The sequence below is a fragment of the Vespula vulgaris genome, chromosome 1, assembly GCF_905475345.1.
Source record: "Vespula vulgaris chromosome 1, iyVesVulg1.1, whole genome shotgun sequence".
Taxonomy (NCBI): domain Eukaryota; kingdom Metazoa; phylum Arthropoda; class Insecta; order Hymenoptera; family Vespidae; genus Vespula; species Vespula vulgaris.
In genome coordinates this window covers 15,677,701-15,700,071 of record NC_066586.1, presented here as the reverse complement: position 1 = coordinate 15,700,071, position 22,371 = coordinate 15,677,701, and the positions used below count along the sequence as shown (strand labels likewise).

General features: G+C 32.9%; 1 protein-coding gene across 1 annotated transcript in view; it reads right to left on the bottom strand.

Annotated features, from left to right (window-relative positions):
- The window catches only part of LOC127062443 (cuticlin-4), a 64,909-nt gene that overhangs the window by 41,948 nt on the left and 590 nt on the right, over positions 1-22,371 (bottom strand). Inside the window, exons 2-4 of the mRNA XM_050990692.1 lie at positions 21,615-22,271; positions 18,470-18,507; positions 10,148-10,208 (exon numbers count right to left, since the gene is read on the bottom strand). Of these exons, the coding sequence (XP_050846649.1) occupies positions 10,148-10,208; positions 18,470-18,505 (97 nt within the window). The 5' untranslated portion in view covers positions 18,506-18,507; positions 21,615-22,271. The remainder of the gene's footprint in view (positions 1-10,147; positions 10,209-18,469; positions 18,508-21,614; positions 22,272-22,371) is intronic.

Here is a 22,371-nt window from a genome sequence, read left to right as displayed (position 1 = left end):
TGGCTCGACACGCTCCGTTGCAACTTCGTTGTTAGAAAAAGAGAGAGAGAGAGAAGGCGCCTCTTGCGTATCCGCTTTGAAACGGCTGATCCGGTGAACGGTTCCTCTTGTCCATCGTTAATTTCTCATCGTTTTTTGCAATCATTGTATATAAGATATGTATTACTGTTACTTCGATTAATTCCATTTTGAAAAATGAAATACGTGTATCGACGAGTTTTTTTGATTTTTATCATTAAGACGATCGGACTCGTATGGGTGAACAAATTTCTTTCGTGACAAAATCATCATCTAAAATTAACATTTTTCATCGAATAACTTTGACGTTATATCGAGAAAAATTTCATACTTTGCTATTCAATATTTCTCTTATCAAAAAAAAAAAAAAAAAAAAAAAAAATAATAAAAATAACAAAAATAAAATAAAATAAAATAAAGAAAAAAAGAAAAATTATGCAATACGAAATTCGTAGTATAATTACATTTACTTTCGAAAGTGATGAACTTTGTAAAGAAAAAAAGAGAGATGAACGATTAAAATACACGACTTAAAAGTAAACACATTAACGTTATAAAAGTTAACAAATAGATCGTCTCGTTTCTTCGAATACTCGAACACGAGTTTTAATACCATCATGACCGAAGAATGGAAATTCATTCCATCTATCTCGTTTCAGTTGTTCTCCATGGTGGTATCACAGATACGGTTGGTATCTCGATTTAATGCCCAAGGTCGCGAGCAAGAAGCAAGAAAGTTTCTGTTTTATATGGCAATAGCGTTGGTAGTAACAGCAATAGCAATACAACAACAGCAGCAGCAGCAGTAGCAGCAACAACACAAGCAAACAAACAAACAAATAAACAAATAAACAAAGACAAAAGAGTAGAAGAGTTTTAAAGGATGTCATTCGTCACGAGAGAGACCCCATGGGTTGCTCGTTTCTTCTCCCATCTTTGGATTTCCTCTCTTCTAGCAACGGCGTTTCCTGCTCGTAAAATTTTTCACTTTGCCCTCAGCGAGTAGTCGGCAACGGGCTGTAACGCTTGTTTGCGTAATTAATGACAGCGCTCGACCGTACTCCTCTAGTCATTTCTATTTCCGAGCTATACTCGCTAAATCTCTTCCAGGGAATCGGAGAGATGTTGTTGATGTTGACGTTGTTCTCTTCGTCGTGTTGCGTTGCGTTGTGTTATGTTCTTACTCGTCAGGGATTCCCTTATGCTTTTTAAAGAGAAAAAAAGATTTATCTCTCCCTTCGATCTACAAAATAACCTTCAATTATAACTCGATTTATATCGGTCCTATCCGTTTCTCTCTCTCTCTCTCTCTCTCTCTATATATATATATATATATATAGGTGTGTGTGTATATATATATATCTTTCTCTCTCATTAAGATCGCTGAACTTTTCAGAGAATCACAGAGATGTTGTTGATGTTAGTCGTTTTGTTAGTCGTCAAGGATAGTTTTGTATTTGTTAAGAAGTAAACTTTATCTCTCCATTTGATCTACAAAATAGCCCTCAATTATAACGTGAATTATATTTATATATCATTTAGATCGTTGAATTTTCTAAGAATTCGCAGAAATGTTGTTATTGTCGTTATTGCTGTTGCAGTTGTGTTAGTCGTTAAAGATTCCCTTCTATTTTTTAAAAAGTAAATTTTATCTCTCCCTTCCATCTTCTCAATTATAACATGATTTATATCCGTCCTACTCATTTCTCTCTTTCTCTCTCTCTCTCTCTCTCTCTCTCTCTCTCTCTCTCTCTCTCTCTCTCTCATTAAGATTGTTGAATTTTCAAGAAATCGCAAAGATGTTGTTGATGTTGTTTACCGTTGTCTTACTCTTCAAGGATTCTCTTATGCTTTTTAAAAAATAAACTTTATCTCTCCCTTCGATCTACGAAGTACTCTTCAATTATAACATGAGCCATATCGATCCTACTTCTCTCTCTCTCTCTCCCTCTCTCTTCTTTTTTTTCTTTCTCATTAAGAATAATTGCTCACGAAGGTACATTTTAAAATGTACGATCTGATGTGTTTAAATGAATTCTCTACAAATTTGTTATTTTTCTTTTTTTTTTTTATTATCTCTTTTCTTCTACCCTATCCTATAGAAATTAGTTTTATGGTCGTAAAGGCAAAATCGTTTTATGGTACAATTAGATCCATATTCGTCTTACGGTCGATAGAATTAAAAATTTACGATCTGTTTCGTTGAAATTTCGTTGGAATCGATTATCTACATTTGCATTTTCTTTTATTTATCTTTATTATATATTTCTTTTTTTTTTTATTTTCTTCATACACTATATCGTTCATCGAAAAAAGTCCTTTTACGGTATTAAATTCATTCGTCATGGAAATCACGTAAAAGTAAACAAGATTTCATGTTTCTACAAAATGTACATAGATCGGGAACTAGAAAAACGAGAAATCATTCGTAACGGGATTGTCCAAGGTTGAATGATGGGACCCATTGACCAAGATTAATTTTTAGATCATGGATTTTATGACCAATGAAATATCGATAAGATATTTAAGGATAGTTATATTCGTTGGATTGCCTCGGAACAAATTGCGTCCATAGTCAAATTGATTCTTACGCAAACGGTGTCTGAACGAACAGTCAAGAATTACTGAGGATTCGAAGCGAGAAATACCGTTATCGCTTCGAACAGTCAAGTCCAAAGGGAACGGTACAAGTATTTCTGGGATCACAGATATATACACACATGTGCGCAAACAAATACAAACGGACAGTTAAGAACCATCATCGTTTTTCACGAGGTTCGTTATTTCGGCCTCTTTTATCGCTACATTCATTTCTATTTATAATTTTCTAACATCGACATACGCTCGAGATCCGTCAAATCTTCTGACCTTATATTACTGTTACTTACCCTCTTACGAAGATTTTAAAATTTATTTTGCAACGGTAACTACGAAAGAAAAAAAAACACACACGAATATTTTACATGAATAAATACGTAGTACGTACGTACGTACGTGTCCGATGTAACGTTCAATTAAGAGAAACGCAAAAACGTTCCAATGTTATAAAGTTCACAGTTCGAAGTCCGTTAATATGTCAAAATTCGTCATAATTGATATTTCACAACGTATAATCGTAATAATCGCTTTAATCATCACATTAATTTTATCTTTTTATATCGTCAAGGTCTCTCTTTCTTCGTAATAAAATCTCATTAAATCAAATCTCGATCAGGTCTGTGAGTTAAGTTAAAGTAATGTCTATATAAAGGATAGTTAACTAAGTACGTGTAACGTGGCAAGAAATCCCATTAGTTCCAAGACAATAAGATTCCACGAAGACTCCGAAGAGCAGCATTGATCGTTTGAGATTCGTACGAATAATTATAATACGTCGGAACGACATCGATCGTTTTACGATCGATCGTTTAATGATTAGGCGTCTCATTAACTCGTCCATCTTCTCTCATTCGTTATCTTTCGAGATCCGATGGGCGAAACGTTATCTTGCTGACAGGAAGGATCTTAGCCGTCTTAATCTTCAACCAAAGATGTTCGTGACGACGTTAAAATGACTATGCAATAATGTGTTCTCTTTCTCTCTCTATCTTTTGCTTTCATTCTTCTTTACATCGAGGGCTCATTTGTCCGTGTCGAACAAAGAAGCTCATAGTGTGCCCCCTCTCCTTCCATCTTCCTCCCTCCTACCCCCTAGACCAGAATACAGCAACGTGATATAAGTCATGAGTAACTCGGTGGAGGACAATGAATCACTTAAGAAGCGATCTTCCGAGCGATCGAGCTCATGATCGATAGCCTTTCGCTCCAACGACGGTTCCATCGGTGTGATCCGCCGGTCTATCCTTATGAGCCATTAACGTCATTAGTGCTAACTCTATCGACTAGGAGACATTGTTTTTTTTATCTTCCCTCTCTCTTTCTTTCTCTTTTTTCTTTTTTTTTCTTCCTTCTTTTTCCTTTTTTTTTCCTTTTTCTTTTTCCTCGGACACATTCATTGTTATATGATAGACGTAATGGGAAAGCAATTTTATGTATTAGAGTTAAACACATTTTCTCCTGAGTCACGTTCGAATCATTTGTACGAGTTTAATCATGAGAGTTTAGATCTTTTCATGGAGTATTATTATTATTATTATTATTATTATTATTATTATTATTATTATTATTATTATTATTATTATTATTATTATTATTATTTTATATTTATGTATAAATCGGTCGATTGGTCATGGTGAAGTATTCTTGCGTTCCTTTGGAATTCTTTTTCTATCGATCGCTTTAGTATTTAATAAAATTTACTCGTTTGGATTGAATTGTTGCGACCATCTGAAAATTCTTTTTTCCTTTTCTTACTGACAATTATTAACCTTTGACAATTATTATCTTTGATCTTTAATGCTCGCGGTTTAACGTTACTCGATTTTATTTGAATTTACTCGTGATGGCTTCGATAGGAAGGGCACGTTTTCTAGAAATATGTGTGACGTTTATTCGATATCACTCTCGATAAAAGAATCGTGAAAAGCAATCGGAATAAATTCACACATAACGGAACAACGTTCAGAGAGTAAAACGTCATTGACCGTTTAACGAGGCTAGAATCGTCATTAGATAGGATCATTTATAACTCCTCCTGGTTTCCTATTTACGGTTCTCGCATAATCCTGGCCGTGAGCCTGCCAAGATAATTGCACATTTGAGAACGTACAGTTACACGTATACGCGCTTCTTATTACGCCTCTAATGATACGGGTGCCGGATCCTCTTCTGTTAGTGTGTGTGTGTGTGTGTATGCATTGTGTATGTGTATACTTAAATAGCTCAAAATAAGTGCTTACAAAGTCAACGAAAGATCGAGGATGAATTAATAAATTTATTCTATCTTTTCATGAAAGTTTAGACATTTTCAAAAAGGATAGAAAATTATTATTATTATTATTATTATTATTATTATTATTATTATTATTATTTTCATTAAAATTTTTACTACTACTACTACTACTACTACAACAATTATTATTGTTATTTTTATTTATGCTATGTATATCATATAATTATAAAATAATAATAATAATAATAAGTACCTATATCGTTTTTTCCTTGTTGATAAAAAAAAAAAAAACAAAACAAAACAAAACAAAAGTCTAAAAATATGATCGAACAAAATCGCTTGTAAAATGTCAGAAGCAATTTGTTAGACGTGTCAAGAAATAAGGAGGAAGTATATCGAATGGATAATCCTTTAAAAATAGACCGAGTCATTATAATGCTTCTTCAAGAGGAGGATCGATCGTCGGCCATGACACGACATGGGCCAATTATAATAAATCTCGATCGAAAGATAAGGGAATGTTAAGGTAGCGTTACATGCAGAAGAAGAAGATTGCTGATCGATGAAACACCATTAGTGACACGTGAAGCAGTGTAACGAGTAATTAATTCGATTTCTTTTTTCTTTTCTTTTTTCTTTTTTTGCTTTTTTTTCACCTTCATATCGGTATCTAATTCGATTCGAACAAGGTTATCTATGTAGCTTCTGATTTTTTAACAAGTTATTACAAGTTTTATCATCCGACTTTATCGACAGAGCAAAATTTGTGTATTTATTTTTTTTCTTATCAAATTAATTAATCGATAAAAAAAAATTTTTTGTTGTTACTGTTACGGATAAAAAAAAGCATTATTTTCTTTCGTTTAAATTATTGATATAATTATATTAAAAATTTCTATGTCTTTTTTTGTCCAGAGTGAAAAGAAAAGATTATTAAATTTTGAATAGCACTCGAATTGCTATAGTGACCGATATATTATATTTATATTATAATGATTCCAATTCAAACGACTTAATAAAATCGATAAAAGCATAGGTATTATTATCTACAAAAGGAGCGAGAGGATAAATTTCCGCAAGTGATCCGAGTATGTCTTTTTCTCAATAAGTCGTGTATAACTTGCAAAGTACAAGACTTACGATTACACTTATTACACCTGACACATGTACACGTACGATAAGATTTATGCATCGATTCGATACCTTCTTCTTCTCTCGAGTTCTAAACAATAAGATCCACGATTTCCATTGGTTCGTACATACAATGGAAAAGATCTCGAGACAATATGGAAACGTAAGCAGTATGTTTATGTTAGTATTGTAAAAATGTTTTCTTGTAAACGCAGAACTATTGCTAACCATTTACGTATTCCATTCCGTATTTGAAATTTTATGATTCGATCAATCGTTACAATACTATATCGGGAAGAAAATTCGATTTGAATTTATGTAAATATCCTTAAAAATAAATCAATATTAGGTGTGAAATAAAAAATGTTCAAGATCGATTCGCTTGTTCTTTTTTCTCTTTTTTAGAAGAATTCTTCATTAATATTTAAATTCTCTCGTTATAAAAAAAAATAAATAAATAAATAATTTGTTTCTCACATATATTAAAAAATATCGCACCTTACGGATTCATTAATTTTAACGAAAGCTTCCAATGCTCATTTAATGTTCAATCAGAATAAATTTTATACAAAAATCTCATCCATGGTTTTAGCTAGTTAACACGAAGAAATCCAATTTTCATGTAGGTTCTCACGACAATCATTTTTTTAAATGCGTAAGTATCCCGTGAAATACATATATGACCTTGTTTTCATTGTTAGATCGATCTCATGCTCTCTCGGTGATTAAACGTTTAACGAGGCATTCTCGACTCATCGTACATGATCATTTTTACACTAATAAATAGAAATTTCATTCGATGACTTCTTTCGATAAAAAAGAAAACAAAATCTTTATCTTAAATAAAACGAACATTTTTATTAAACGAAAAAATAAATAAATAAATAAATAGAGGTTCTTGTCAGAAAAAAATTTTCATCAAATAAAATGATGTAGTTTTATTATAAAAAAAAGAGCATTCATTTTTACCGCAAAAATATTAAAAAAAAAAAAAAAAAAAAAACGAAATAACTTTTCCTTGTTATTTCCTTTTTTATTTCATATACCTACGCTAATTACATAAAAAAAAATTGTTAGATAATTTCTAAAACGATTTTTCTCAAGCGTTGCTTCCGTGTTCGTTTTCTTGAAAAAAAAAAAAAAAAAAAAAAAAAACGTTAACACACACACACACACACACACACACACACACACACACACACGCATACACAAAGAGAAGGAGGGAATAAGGTCGTAAGTAAGGCAGATATTAAATGTACGACAGGGTAATGGCCGGCACAACAGGCTTATAAATATGGAAATGCACGAGGTTGTACATACTTACGTACGTTGATATAGCAGCGCACGTGAGAATAATAGTTTGCGAACGGTAGCCTCAACTCTAAGAAGAATGAACGAACGCTCACATGCGAACATAGTGCGAAAGAAGGAAGCGGATAGAGAGAAGAAAAAAAAAGGGAAAGAAGAAAAAAAAAGAAAAAAAAACTGCACTTTCCTCGGTACGAAAGATTTTCACCTGGTGAGAGAGACGACGACGACGACGACGACGACGACGATCGATACTGCCGCTAAAGATTATCTCAAAATATGGAAAATAATCATCGATCTTCTTGTTTCTATTTCGTAGAATCATAGCGTCTCGATAATTTTTTTTTTGTAATCAATATTAATCATCTTCGCTTAGTATCTTGGTTAACGATAAAAACATATTATTTCATTCGATGCGCAAACTTTTTTTTTTTTGTAATTAAAATGTATCCGTCTTCTTCATTTATCTTCATTTTTCTTCTTTTTTAATAATAATAATAATAATAATAATAATAATAATAATAACAATAATAATAATAATAATAAAAATACACAATTTAAGATAAGATAGAAATTATTTTTGCAACAAAACCTGAATAACTCTGTTCTCTCCTTTTTTTTATTATTTCTTAAGTTTTGAAATAAAATTGAAGATTGACGTCACGAACGACCTTCCTCAACGAGTTCTCGAGATATCATCGATATAGTATTCGTGCCTCGTTTAAATTTATTATAGAATCTCGATAAGATACCTGTACATATGCAAATGACAGGTGAGGTAGAAGGGGAAGACATTTGATTTACGATTTGGTAGAGGATACGCTTCGTTTTCCAATCATCGACGCCAGATAGAAAAAGAAAAGAAGGAAAAAAGAAAAGAGAGGAGAGAAAAAAGCAAGAGAAAAAAGGAAATAAAAAATACAAAAAAGAAAAATATAATACATGGAGCATCCCCCCTTCCTCCTTCTTCTCCTCGAAGAACTTTCGATTCGTCAATGTCAGGGAGAAGAAAATTCTACACACGAGGTTGATCTTCATACGCACTGATCTTATTAGGTACGTTTCATCGGTCATTGGGTTCTCGCTGGCCTCGAGGGAGATCACGATCGATCTTGATCCATCGATCTCGATCGGATCTGTCAGCATTCTTCTAATGTTATCTTTTTTTCTTCTTCTTCTTCTTCTTCTATTTATTTTTAATCTCGATCGTACAAGCAATTTAAATCTCTAAATCTTAAAATGGATCTTACGATACACGTTTCTCTTTCTTTTCTTTCTTTTTTACTTTTTTCTTATCTTTGTCATCACCATCATCCTCATTATAATAACAATTATTATTATAATTATAATTATTATCATTTTTATAATTATTATTATCGTTATTGCTCTGGGCGAAACGAAGGTGAAATTCCGGCGAAACCTTCTTTGGTAAAAAGGTTTCGGAGGTTGAAAGTGTTCGGCTTTGTGGCCGCCAGTTACAAGAAACTTTCGATTCTCGTCGATCTCAAAAAGGAAATCGTCGACTCTTCTTTCTCTCTCTCGTTGCTTATAATCGTCATCTCTCTCTCTCTTTCTTTCTCTTTCTCTCCTCCATCTATCTCTTTCGTCTGACATGAGTTTATATCTCCCGTTCGGTTTCTCTCACTTTACTCTCGCGGTTCTCTCTCTTTTTCTCTTCTCGTCCACACGAGAATCTAGGTCGCACGGGCTGCGTTCACCTTCCAGCAAAAGCAATGTCTTCCAAGGAAGGTCGTCGCTCGTCTGGAAAGCCCCTCCTCCTCCTCCTTCTCCTTCTCTTCCGAACGAAACCTTTTTTTTCCTTCTTCTTCCTTTTTTTTCTTCTTCTTTCCTTTCCCTTTCTTCGACAAACTGCAGATGCAGATACAGCTGCCATCTTCGTTTATGTAATTTCGACGAATTTCAACTTTCGCATTATCTTTTTTTGTTTCTTATTATTATTGTTGTTTTATTTTTTATCATCCCATAAAGTAATACCATAATGTCGAGTAACTTTGAAGTCTTGAAGATTTTTGTTTTATTAAGTATCTCATATCATTGTTTTAATTGTTAATTCCTATCCGAAGATCAACTTTTTACTCGATACAAGTCGTACTACGAGTTTCATATTGCATAATTTTTTCTCTTTTTTTCTTTTTAGACACGAAAAAGAATTACTCAGGTTTAGTATCACAAAAATGAAAAAAATCATATCTATATATATTATATATAATATAAGATAATATAAATTATAATATATTATTTATATATGTATACATGTGATAAAAATTTGTTAAAAAAAATTTACGAAAGATTTTCACATACTCGATCAATCTCAATATCACGAATTGATATCGATACCGATACCGATGTTTCAACTCAATAAATAAGGTAAAAAACAAAGCTAACATCCTACCGTGCATACACTTAATTGGCTCATCAATTAAAACCCTTTCATGATCAATTAAGCTCGAGCAAGTAAGTACGTGTTTCAAACGATCGTCTCTATTCGTCGTCTTTCGGCTTATCAAGGATGCGTCTTCGCAAGTTGATACTTAAGACTGTTAGAAAGCGCACGTACTCATCCTATGGAAAGCGTTCGCTTTTATCTGATCATCCGGCTTTTATGCTAAACTCTGTGAGTCGAATAAGTTTCCTTCTTTTCTTTTTGTTTTTTTTTCTTTTTCTTTTTCTAATTTTCTTTTCCTTTTTTTTTTTTTTTTATTCTTTCGTTCTCTTCCTGCGAGAAAACGAGAGTGATAGGGAAAGGATTGGATGTTTCACACGTGAAAAAGATTTTCTTTGATTCTTCCAACGTGACTTAATTGATCCAACAATTAGAAAGTTTCTTATTATACTTACACGTCGGTATTTGTTGGGGTATTTGGGCTGCTCGTATAGTACCGTGCCTCGTTATAGTAATCTGAAAATTTAATTAAACGATCTTATAAAAAACTACAGTAAATATAATAATATTTATAATCAATCGAGTTAGTAGATTGGTCAGAAAAATATATATATATATGTGTATAAATTATAAAAATTTTGAAGAAAATTTAAAGAAAATTTGCAATCCGAAAAAAAAATATTAAAAAAAAATATTCTGATGAAAATATATTAACATATGATATAACATATAATATAAAAAAGAAAATAAATATTACGATACATCGAATCATTTGTAATTAATCAAATTTAATGAACATTGATTTAAAAAAAAAAAAAAGAAAAAATTGGAATAACTTAAAATAAAATTTAATGTATATATTATATTATATTAACAGAATTGATATTGAGAACTCGACGGATTCACGATCAATCGAGTTAGTAAAAAAAAAACTATCTACTAATATGTAGATGTTCGTATCGTAATGCTTGAGAGAGAAAGGAGTGATAATTTCTTACGATTTAACGCTCGCATTTTCCTCGAATCGCGAGTAACCTATTCGCGAGAAGCTACAGAACGAGTTACCACAATTGGTGGCGTGACATCATCGGAGGTTTGCAGCGAAATCAATGACGAAATGAAGGCGGATAAAAGCGAGATCGTTAACAACGCCGAAGTACAGGTTAACGTTACAATCAGAACGGTCATAATGTTATCATCGAACTACCGTTTAACTAAACAGACCTCGAGAAATGTTCTCTAATATCTTAGATTATCTTAATAGATTATATTCGAGAGTTATCATTTTTGTTTCTTTCTTTTTTTTTTCATTCGTTATTCGTTTTCTTTTTTCTTTTTCGTTCTCCTTCGATTTATTTATTTGTTCGAAAGTCACGCAACTTTACGAAAGGATAAAATTTCAAATGTGATCAAAGCGCACACGCTCAAGACTTTCTAAATAATTCGATGAAACGACCACCCACTTTAACGCACGTCGTTCATTCGAACAATGGTGAAATCTATCCCGAGAAAAGGATGGATACTTTACTTTCGATGCAAGTCACTGGTAAATCCCATGGGAAAATTAATTTAATCGGGAAATCGTCGAATGAAAATCAAGAGGCACTCCAAGATAATAATTTTTTAATTGTACGATAATATCATCGATCGAGCAAGTAAATGACTCATTCTTAAGAAAGTCTTCTTGGAAATGTCAAAAGATCTACATCGATCGATACATCGATCGTTGCCTTTCTTTTAGATATCTATCGTACGTACTACGTATTATACACGTAAGCAAAATACGTATGTATGTAAGATTTTTCCCTTTCGTTCGAAAACGGCCTTGACGTAAATGGCCGTTCTTATATCTCACCTTTTACAAAGTGATTAACATCTTTTGATTTACGATAATCGATCTCTCTCGATATAAAATATCTCGATATAAGATATCGATCGATATAGATATTAAATATAAAGGACTCGACTATTAAACGAAAATTTATTAAATCGATCGATATTACAATGATCTTTAATAACGACTTTAATTAATATCGCATCCAATTAATTAATGCACGTTCCGCGCCACGTAATCTCCTTTCGCAATTTTTAACATCTTTATACTTTTTATGATGAAATCATAAAAATTCTATATGTAGAAATTCGTCGTAAATTGATCTGAGAAATTTAAAGGAAGAAAAGCACATAATTACTTATTTACTTACTTACTTACTTACTTACTTACTTATACATATATACGAAAGAAGGAAACAGGTTGCTAGTTTTACAAGGTTGTAAATGAGAGAAGAATACTCATGGTTAGAGCACGAGGTGCGAGACTCTATCGTAGTCGCTAATGAAAAGGAGAGGAAAGATGGTAGGTGGTATGAGGGGAAGATAGGGGAAATAGGGGAAGCCGGAGAGGGGAGGGAGGTAAAGAAAAAGAAAAAAGAAGAGAAAAAAGAGAGAAAAAAGGAAAGAGAGAGAGAGAGAGAGAGAGAAAACAGTTGCAGCGCTTCTCTCGAACGCTGCTAAAAGTAAAATCGTCTCCCTAATTAGCCTATCCGGTAAAACACGCCAACCCGCCGAGTTTATTCTTAGATTAAGAGTGACGACCGACACGAGGTATAACGTAATTGCATCCCGTTCCATTACTAGACGAGAGAGAAACCGGCTACTAGATGTTGTATTAGTGGTATTAGTATTAGTATTAGTTATAGTAGTAGTAGTAGTAGTGGTGGTGGTGGTACTAGTAGTAGTAGTGGTAGTAATGGTATTATAGTCTCTAACGTACGCTTTCAGACTAACATAAGACGATTTGAAAAAGACAAATTGCTGAGAACTTGAGAATGATGTGTAGATACTATTCGAGATATGTTACGTTAAATGTTAGAAAATTGTTTTTAATCCTCTTTCTTCTCTAATCTCAGAAGATTTTCTTTTCTCTCGAAAGATTTTGAAAAAAAATCTTATCCCTTTTTCTATCATTTAGAAAGAGAAAGAGAGAGAATATCAGATATAAATAAATATATTTGATTTTGTTATAAAATCTTTTTACTTACTAATTACCTATACTTATTTATCAATGAAGAACGAATTGTTTAATGAAATTCAAAAAAAAAAAAAAATTGTTCCTAATCTTGATCGAACATTGGAGAATTTTCATCTCCTCTTTTATAAAATATTTTATAATCGTGTAAAATCGATATCTAAAAAATGTTATTTATAAAATATTATTTATTTGTCTTTAATATCGTAGACTTTTGATAATGATCTAATGAATGATTAAAATGCATAGACGTCAACGTCGTCGTCGTTTACGAGAATGTCGGCGAAGGCGGCCGATCAAAAGTGGCAAGGTCTCTTTTTCTCTCTCTCTCTCTCTCTCTCTCTCTTTCTCTCTCTTTCTCGTTACCTCTTACTTTTATTTTTCAATCGTCTCCGATTTAGGTATCGTCGATGTAACGAGCTGACTCTCGTGTGACCACTCGCCGATATCGCGTCAGCTTAGGCGAGCATGTAATCGCTGACTAAGAAGAGCAAATCCGTGTCAGGAAATGACAACCGAATCCAAATTGTTCGAAATCGAAATTTGATGCTTAACCGCAAGCACGTACGGGATTTAAAAAAAAAAAGAGAGAGAAAAAATAAAAGCCAAAAAAAAGAAAAAATAAGGGAGCAAAAAAAATTTAATCATTTCCGCCAGTTATTTGGTATTATCGATTACGTCAAACACTTCATGAGCCGAGAAATCTAAAGAAAATTCTTTCTATATGAAGGAAACTTAAATAACTCTGTCAATTACGATAGATCTAATGAATCTTGGATACCGTACATGAAAATTCGAGAAATTCACGTGATTATCTCGACTTCAATGAAAGCGGTTTGACTACCATACTGACCATTTACGCGCGATAAAAAACTATATTTACTCTATGTAAATCATTTTCTTTTTTTACTTTTCTCTTTTTTTTTATTTATTTTTATCATCTAATCGATATACGTACGTACGTATTATTGATCGAATAAAGAAAAGATTTTCTCTACGTCATTTTAATTCAATCCTTTATATTCCCTTACGTTGGAATATAACGTAAATAAAATAACATCGATTTAACGATCTCCTTGTAACATTAAATTCTGATAAGATGTAACGAGCACAATTATCTTATAATTTATTTTTCCTTGAATAAGATATATCTATCGAACTTGAAAAAAAAAAAAAAAATAATGTGGACGTAATCGTTACCGTCATTTTGTCTAACACCTTTAAATTTACATAATATATATTTACTCGGACGTTCGGCCGCTCCGTTTTATCGATCAATACGTAAATTAATCAGACGTTTATTTTGTAAAGGACCTGTACACGAGTCAGGAAGGATGTAACCCAAAACTAATTTATTCGGCACCCAAACACCTGGATCGAGATCGGATACTCTCACGCATCACGAGAGAACACTTGTGGAAGGTCAGTCCACGATCGAATTCCAGTTGGATGGAACGCGCTTGGTTAGCCCTTATATGGACGGAGCTTGACGAGTAACGCTAAGAAAATCTCGTTTCTCATCTCTCTGGGAATTTCACGTTCGCTTTTCTGTCCATGACACCGATCCATTAAATAATCAGAATGGAAGAAAGAAAAAAGAAGAAAATATAAAAAAAAAAAACAATGACGTTGTTATTGTTATTGTTCGATATTAATGTTTGTTGTCAGAAAATGTTTCGTTCTCGAAAATAATAATCTATCATTATAACTTAAAATTTATGATTCTTATAATTGTTAATTAAATAATATATAATCCAGTTTCGACCTGTGTTAACGAATAATTAAATAGATTCATTATGGTGTTCATTATGTGTAATATAACATTTTCTTGCATTAACGTCATCGTCGAGATCGACTCATCGATCAAGTATACTAATTCAATAGGTAAATGAATCCTCTCTGTTAGGTTTGAAACGTAGGCACTATGATATCTCTTTGAAATCTCGCGTATTACTATATGTACGAATATTTATGTGTATATTATTGTACATAGATCTAACCAAAGCATATGTATATGTATAGTATATACATAGTACATACATTTATCTGTGTCTATGTACGCAATATAATGGTACGCATATGTTCACACACATGCACGTCTATCTACGTATTATAATGTAAGAAGGATCGTGGTTACCTTATAGTGACTCTTATTCGTGCCTGCGCAATTGCTATACGTGCGTTCATGACGTCATTGCACGAGCAATGTCGTCCGACATTTACTTCCAATCGCGAAAGTAGTCTTCCGATTTATCAAAGAAGCTCGAAACGATTCTAATACTTAAAATCTTTCAACTGGAAACGAATAAAAGTGAAGTCTATTCGGTGTGTCTTTAACACAGTCGTAAAACTGTTCGAGAAAGAGAAAAAGAGAAAAAGACAGAGAGAGACTATTTGCGCAAGACTCTCCTATGCCTCTAGACAAACGTCGCTTCTTCTTCTTCGTCTATTTCTTTTCTATTCTTTTTTTTCTATCTCTCTTTCTCTCTCTCTCTCTTCTGCAAACAGTTTCTATTGATTCATCTCTTCTCTTAAGAATACCCGACTAATATTAGCTCGATGGAGTCATTGCCCTTTCTCAGCCGGAAATTTGAACGCATCTATATAACTCGTTTGAACTTTCACGTTTGAAAATTAATTTCTTTTTTTCTTTTTTCTTTTTTTATATTTCGTATCTGAAAAAAATCTCTTAAAATGATTGATGAAAAAATCTCTTAAAATCTAAGCCACTGCTCTTTACTAGCCGGAAATTCAAATGCTCTTACGTAACCTGCTTGAACTTTCACGATTGAAAATGTTCCCTTTTTTCTTTTATATATATATATATATATATATATATATATATATATATATATATTTGGTAAAAAATATATCTCCAAATTAATCTGAACCATTGCTCTTTACAATTCCGAATGCACTTACATAATTTGCTTAAACTTTCACGATTTAAACTGATTTGTATATATATATATTCTGATTAAAAAAAAAAAAAGAAAGAAATCGGGAGAATACCCAAAAATTCGAACGCACTTACTCATGTTTAAATTAAACTTTCGCGTTTGAACGTCTATCATGATATCGAACTTCTTTTTTTAAAATTCTTTTCTTTTTTTTTTCTTTTTGCCAAATTAATTTCAATAAATCGAGTAATTATATTTCTCGATGCTTCTCATATCGATTTATTTATCTATACGAGTCGTACATTTTAAAAAAATGATGTTTCCGGTAACGAAAGTAAATATCTTTTTCTTATCCTGTTCGGCAGTGAAACGTCTGTGAAAACGAACTGTACTACTGGTACTGTGTATCAACTACGTAGCTCTCTCAGATCCTGTACCGATATTTAAAAGAACACCGAGTAAAAGTAGGCGTGGCTGTTCCGAACGGATTCTCTTTCTCTCTCTTTCTCTCTATCTTTCTCTTTTTCTCTCTCATTATCTCTTTAAAGCGTGGGGTGAACCGCTTTAAATGGACTCTTTTCTATCTATCTATCTCTCTCTCTCTCTCTCTCTCTCTCTCTCTTTTACCATTTCATATCTCACCAAATAAATCAAAACGAATTCGATCCGAATCCATTACATCCTACGATATGTATTCTTAATTTTTTTTTCATCTAACAAATTCCAAGAATATTGATTTTCTTTCAATCGCGTTGCTTCTTTTTTCTTTCTTTCTTTTTTTTTTTTTTTGAAATAAATAAATTTGAACGCACATTCATTATTCAGAAAGAGAAACGAAAAAGAGATGTACAGCTGTAGGACGAGATCGTAATTACCTTGACACCCGTTAGATGCTGATAATGAAATAATTAAAGATGGAAATGAGAGTAAACTGTGAAGATATGCGTGGCACGTCAAATCGAGAAACGGTAAGAAGTTCCTCGTGGATTCTATAATACTTACGTGTCGTAGTTAAAAGTCAGTCAGTCTTTCTGCGTGTCAAGAATAAAAATGGATTTCCCTTAATCGAATTAACGTAATCATCGATCGCATCAATGGTGATCCTTCCTTCTCGATTGTTCCTACTTGTTACTTGATATTCTTACGTAGATTACACGCACACACACATAAGATCGAACTTTACATCGAATCGATAAAGGATCGAGGGATCTAGATTTCGAAATTTGATATTAATAAGAAAGAGATAGATAGATGGAGAGAGAACATCGATTTTTTCGCTTTTAAATCGTTAAACGAACACACTTAAAATATTCTCTTTTCGTTCGAGTCGGTGTAAACGACAAGTTTAACGTAATTGTCGATTATTAAGGTATTACGTAAGAAAACCAAGATTACCGGCCGTTGAATGAGTTAAAGACATTAAATCAGCTGGTCGCTGTCAAGAGAGAACAATCCCACGACTACTAGTGGTGGCACAATAGAAAACCGAAACACCACTTTACAGAATTTGAAAGACCGACCTATAATTCTCATTTATGTTCGTCCTAGATTCGTTGTATTTTTTGATTTAGTATTGAGAAAATTTTGCAATGGTATATAATCTGTAGAAACGTAAGTAATTTCGGATAAATTATTAAATATTGATTTATTCAGATTGTAATCTATATCTGTATAATCTATAGATTTGCAAAATTTTTTTTCTATATAATTCGTATTATTAACGTCATCTTTTGATATAATTCTACACAATCCCTAGAAATAATATTAGCATTGATATTTTTACTATATACAATATAAATTTTATTATTAGATTAATTTCAAACTATTATTTGACGAAAGAAAAAAAAATAAATAATCAAAAGTAATTAAATATCAATTTTAAGATTTTATATGTCACGTGAAAAATTCGAAACGATTATTTACTTTGTGCCTGTATCTTGTTTATTTCGAAAGCATTCGACTTTCATGATTCAAAAAGCGTAAAGGATTTTTGAGACAACGAGACTTCTTCCAAGACAGACACATTTGTGGGATATTGTGCCAACAAAGGATTACATAATCTTCGACATTCCTGACCAACATACTACACTAACCGAGCACGCGTGTTTCTGGCACGAAGCGCGATATGAGAGAAAGTCTATTATGTGTATGCAAGTAGATATATACATACGTACACATGTACATGCATACATACATACGGACGTATATATGTATGTATATACGTGTATATACATGCATACATACATACACACATATATACGTGGAGGGGGGATAGCATGCGTTTGTCTGATATCTGACTGTCTGTTGTATAAACAGAATAAATAAATAAAAAAAAAAACAAACAAACAAAAATAAAAATTAACATCGTAGATATATTTATTAAGTTCTAGCAATTTTATCGCGCAACAATAGAATGATCAATTAATAATTTCTAATCGGAACCCATGTTTGTTGTTGTTGGAATACTTATTAGAACATTGTGCAAAATTTACGGTGGAGTCGGTCGGCTCGGATAAGACAAGGATTTCCACACGATAATATATAAATTTATATCTATTATATAATAAATTTGATTGAATGTCCATTGAACGGATTACATAAGTTTGATTTCTATATTTATGACTACACAAACGAATTTAAGACCAAGTATATTTCTTATTTCATCATTCGTACGAATAGTTTAACCGAGAAAATATCTGAATATAAAATCGATTTATTTTAAAAGGGCCCTTTAAAAATGCATAACTCAGTTAAACCCATAAAGATTAAATTCGTCGTTTATGTCGTAAGACGTTTACGGAGTAAATAATAAAATTAGTAATAAAAAAGAATTGTTTGGGATTACTCACCAACAGATATGTCAGCACGATCCCCCGCCAGTCCATGGCTAAAATAAAAGAGAAAGTCTTATTAATAACTGGGTCGAACCTTCATGAATAGAGTAGTATGATCGTCCGCGTAAAACATTGTGTCCGTGCATGTTGTCACGCAAATATGACTAAGAGATTTAAAAAAAAAAAAAAGAAAGAAAGAAAAAATAATTAACTTCATCCTTAATCCATTCGATTACATCATTATTACCATAGAAAAAAAAAAAAAAAAAAAAAAAAGCTTGAATATATACACGATTAACGTACCGTTCTTACTAATTATTTATCGTCTGTTAAAAAATGCCACATTTCGAGTGGGATATATCGATCGTTCTCTTTGAAATGAAAGGAACTCCGAACACTTTGGATTGTAAAGATTCAAAGAAAACAGAATGCACGAGATTCCACGAGGGTTAAGGTCGCTCCTGATAGCAATAATGCCGGTAGTTACACGTACACGCACCTACATACATATATATACATATATTATATATATATATACACACACATATTTATAGATTCATTTTACTTAGGTATGTGTACGTGTATATCCGAACACGTTTTTAGAAGGGTTAGTAGAATTCTCCACGCTGTCGTAGTTCGTCGCGTGAGAAAGCGAACACACAAGTTAAATCTCATAAACGTGAGGTTAACGCAACGTTCACTTTTTAGAGCAAAGAATCGAGAGTGCGATAGTAGAGGTAAAAAAGTAAAAGAAAAAAGAAAAGAAAGAAGAATAAGAAAAAAAAAGAAAAGGGAAAGAGAATAAAAAGAAAAAGAAGAAAATTTCAAAGAAAAAGAAGAACACGAGGTATAAGAAAAACATAGAACACGACCTCGACCGTAAACGAGGGACCACCGTGATCGAAGTCAAGCGTCGGCCGCCATTTTGCACGCACTTGCGATCGAATGGCCACGTTGCGTTAAATCGTTTCCTCTTCGTTTCCTTTTCTTTTCCGGTAATATATTTCTACGTATTTGTAATATATTTCACGTGATTTAGAAGAACGGTGTCGGATCGACATCGCGCGATATTCCGTTGCCTTTCCACCTTCCTTTACGTTTTCGTGCCGCTAGGATGTTTCCATTTCAGGCCTGTGCCACGACTCGGAGTTACCACGGCCAGGGCCGTATCGACCAAATATCTTTCAAGGTCTTTTTTCTACATAGTTTGTAATCTTTCATTTGTCTGGAAGAAATTTTTCTTATCCTTTTTTATTCTTTCGACTTTAATAAGATTTGCAATCATATTTAAACGGTTCTTTCGAAATACGAGCGAAGAGGAGGGGGAAGACGAGGAGAAGGAAAAAAAAGATTAAAAAAAAGAAAAAAAGAATAGCAATCAAATGAATTAACCATACGGGCAAGTTCGTTCACGGAAACAGATGTCATGCGGTTGGCTGATCGGCCCTCCTGATATCCAACCGAAGGGGAACCGAAAAATTCAAGGTCTCGACGACTACAACACTTTAGAATTTTACATCGGTCGATTATTACAAGAAATGATTTGTAAACCGAAAGTGAAACAATTACCTTTTTTCTTAATATTTTATGCGAAGTAGAACAGTGTTGGAATCTCGATTGCGAATCCTCTTTCGATTATTACAGTGTTCGGATATCTAGCTATACTTAAGTAAGTAACTAAGTATGTACTTTCTTACTTACTTACATACGTAGTATAATCGGAGGAAATTATCAGGCGTTGAAATCACCAGTAGAGACTTCAATGCCTTCTACGATTTAGGTCTCAAGTTCAACGTAACAACTGGTATACTTATGTTTTTCTCTTTTCTTTTTTTTTTCTTGCTCCAAATTCAAGCAATAAATTTGAAAAGTATTCATGAAGAATATTCTCGTGTTTTCGTTTCAATGTTTACACAGTTCAACGCATGGAGGGAAGTTTTCTTTGTCAAATAGGTACGTAATTTCGTTGGCTTTACTTTTTATAAACTTACGTAACCCCGATCCGAGATAACTATTTCTTCCGATATTACTTTCGCTTTTCACGAACGCGATCTCCTTCACGGATTTGTCTAACGCACGAGATAGATATGTATTGTATATCATGTATATATGTGTGTGTGTATGCGTGTAAATATGTATTACTATAGCTCTAGCGTAGGTCGCTCGTCGATCCTTGGCGTTTACATATTTGGTCGAAGCTCGCCCACCAATAAATGATGATGATGATGATGTCGAGTCGATGATGATGATGATGGTGACGATGACGAGAAGCCTTGAGCTCGTTTCCCATTGAATAATCCATCGTTATTAAAGCGACTATTAGATACTATAATCGTCGCGTGCTTCCTACGCCACTGGTTATGATTAAACGGGAGAAAATTTATCCCCGATGCGACGCAATTTCCCGTTTAGCCATAGAAATTTCGATAATTTTCGATCTTCGTGACTTTTTTCAGAGAATAATGAATTTTTAAAAGAGGAATAGAAAACGAAAAAGAAAAAGAAAGTTGAAGTTATTTACTTTCTTCTATTTTTCTTTCATTTTTTTATTTCATATATATATATATATATATATATATATATATATATACGCGCACACACAAATTATATATATTTATAGAAATCGCCTACGCCCTTGAAAGTCTCGCGAGAACGTAATCCCCGTAGAATTTCTTCGCGCGCGCGACATGGCGCCATCTTGATCTCTTCGCGGTTAAATCAGCGTATGTGATCTCGATATATATATATATATACATATATATATAGACACATACATAAATGTGCATATGTAAATTTAAATACTTACACGTATCTACGATTGATACGTGCCTGTACAAGAAATAAAATCTTTGACGAGTAGAAGAATTGTTTCCACGATAAATTTTTATTATACGTCACGTAATAATGAACCAATCGAATAGCGTTTAATTGTTCGTATCATATATTTGTTATAATAGTAGGATATAAATTTATGACTTTGGACGACTAAAACTCGTAATTTTTTTTCTCTTTTTTCAATTATAATAATCACACATATATATATATACACATACACACATATTATATTATATATTATATATTAAATATAATATGATGAGATAAAAAAAAAGAATTGATATTTAACGAAAAAATATAACGAAAAAGATGATTTTTTTCTTACCTGCTGCTCCGTTACCACCAAAACTTCGTAGAAGAAGAGATATATCGATGAGGATTCCAGGATGTCTCCGGCAGGATGTTGAACGATGAGAAAAGGAGGAAAAAGATTCACTCGAGAACGATCGAGTTCACTCGCGAGACGACGCGTCAAAGAGACCGCGAAAACAAAAAAAAAAGAACGAGGAAAAAGAAAGAATAAAATAAAAAAGAAACAGACAGAGAGAGAGAGAGAGAGAAAATAAAAAAAAGAAAGAAAGAGAGAGACAGAGAGAAAGAGAAAGAGAAATAAAAAGAAAAAAAATTCGTCTAAGCCTCGATCGAACGAACGAACGATCGGATTGATCGTCAATGACGCAAAACGCGCGAAAAATGAAGGACTTTTGAAATTGGTCGGTGTCGACCTATCGAACTTTCGTTTCTCGTCCTCGACGACCTTAAGGTCCACCTCGCGTACGTCGACATCCCAATGATCCTGTTTTCTTCTTTTCTTTCCCTTCTTCTCGCTTCTTCTACTTCTTTTTCTTCTCCTCTTCCTTTTCTTACTCCTCTCTCTTCGATTGCCGATACGAAGACACCGGTTCGACGACTTCCGCTTTTGGATTGCTTCGTCACGTCATCGAGTGTCGCCAATTTTGGAAATCGCCCATCGTTGCGGGTTCTTCAAACGATATATTATTTACGATAGTCGAGCATTTTGCTCTCTTTCTCTCTCTTTCTTTCTTTGTAATTCTATCTTCGAAATCAGATGAAAAATCTCG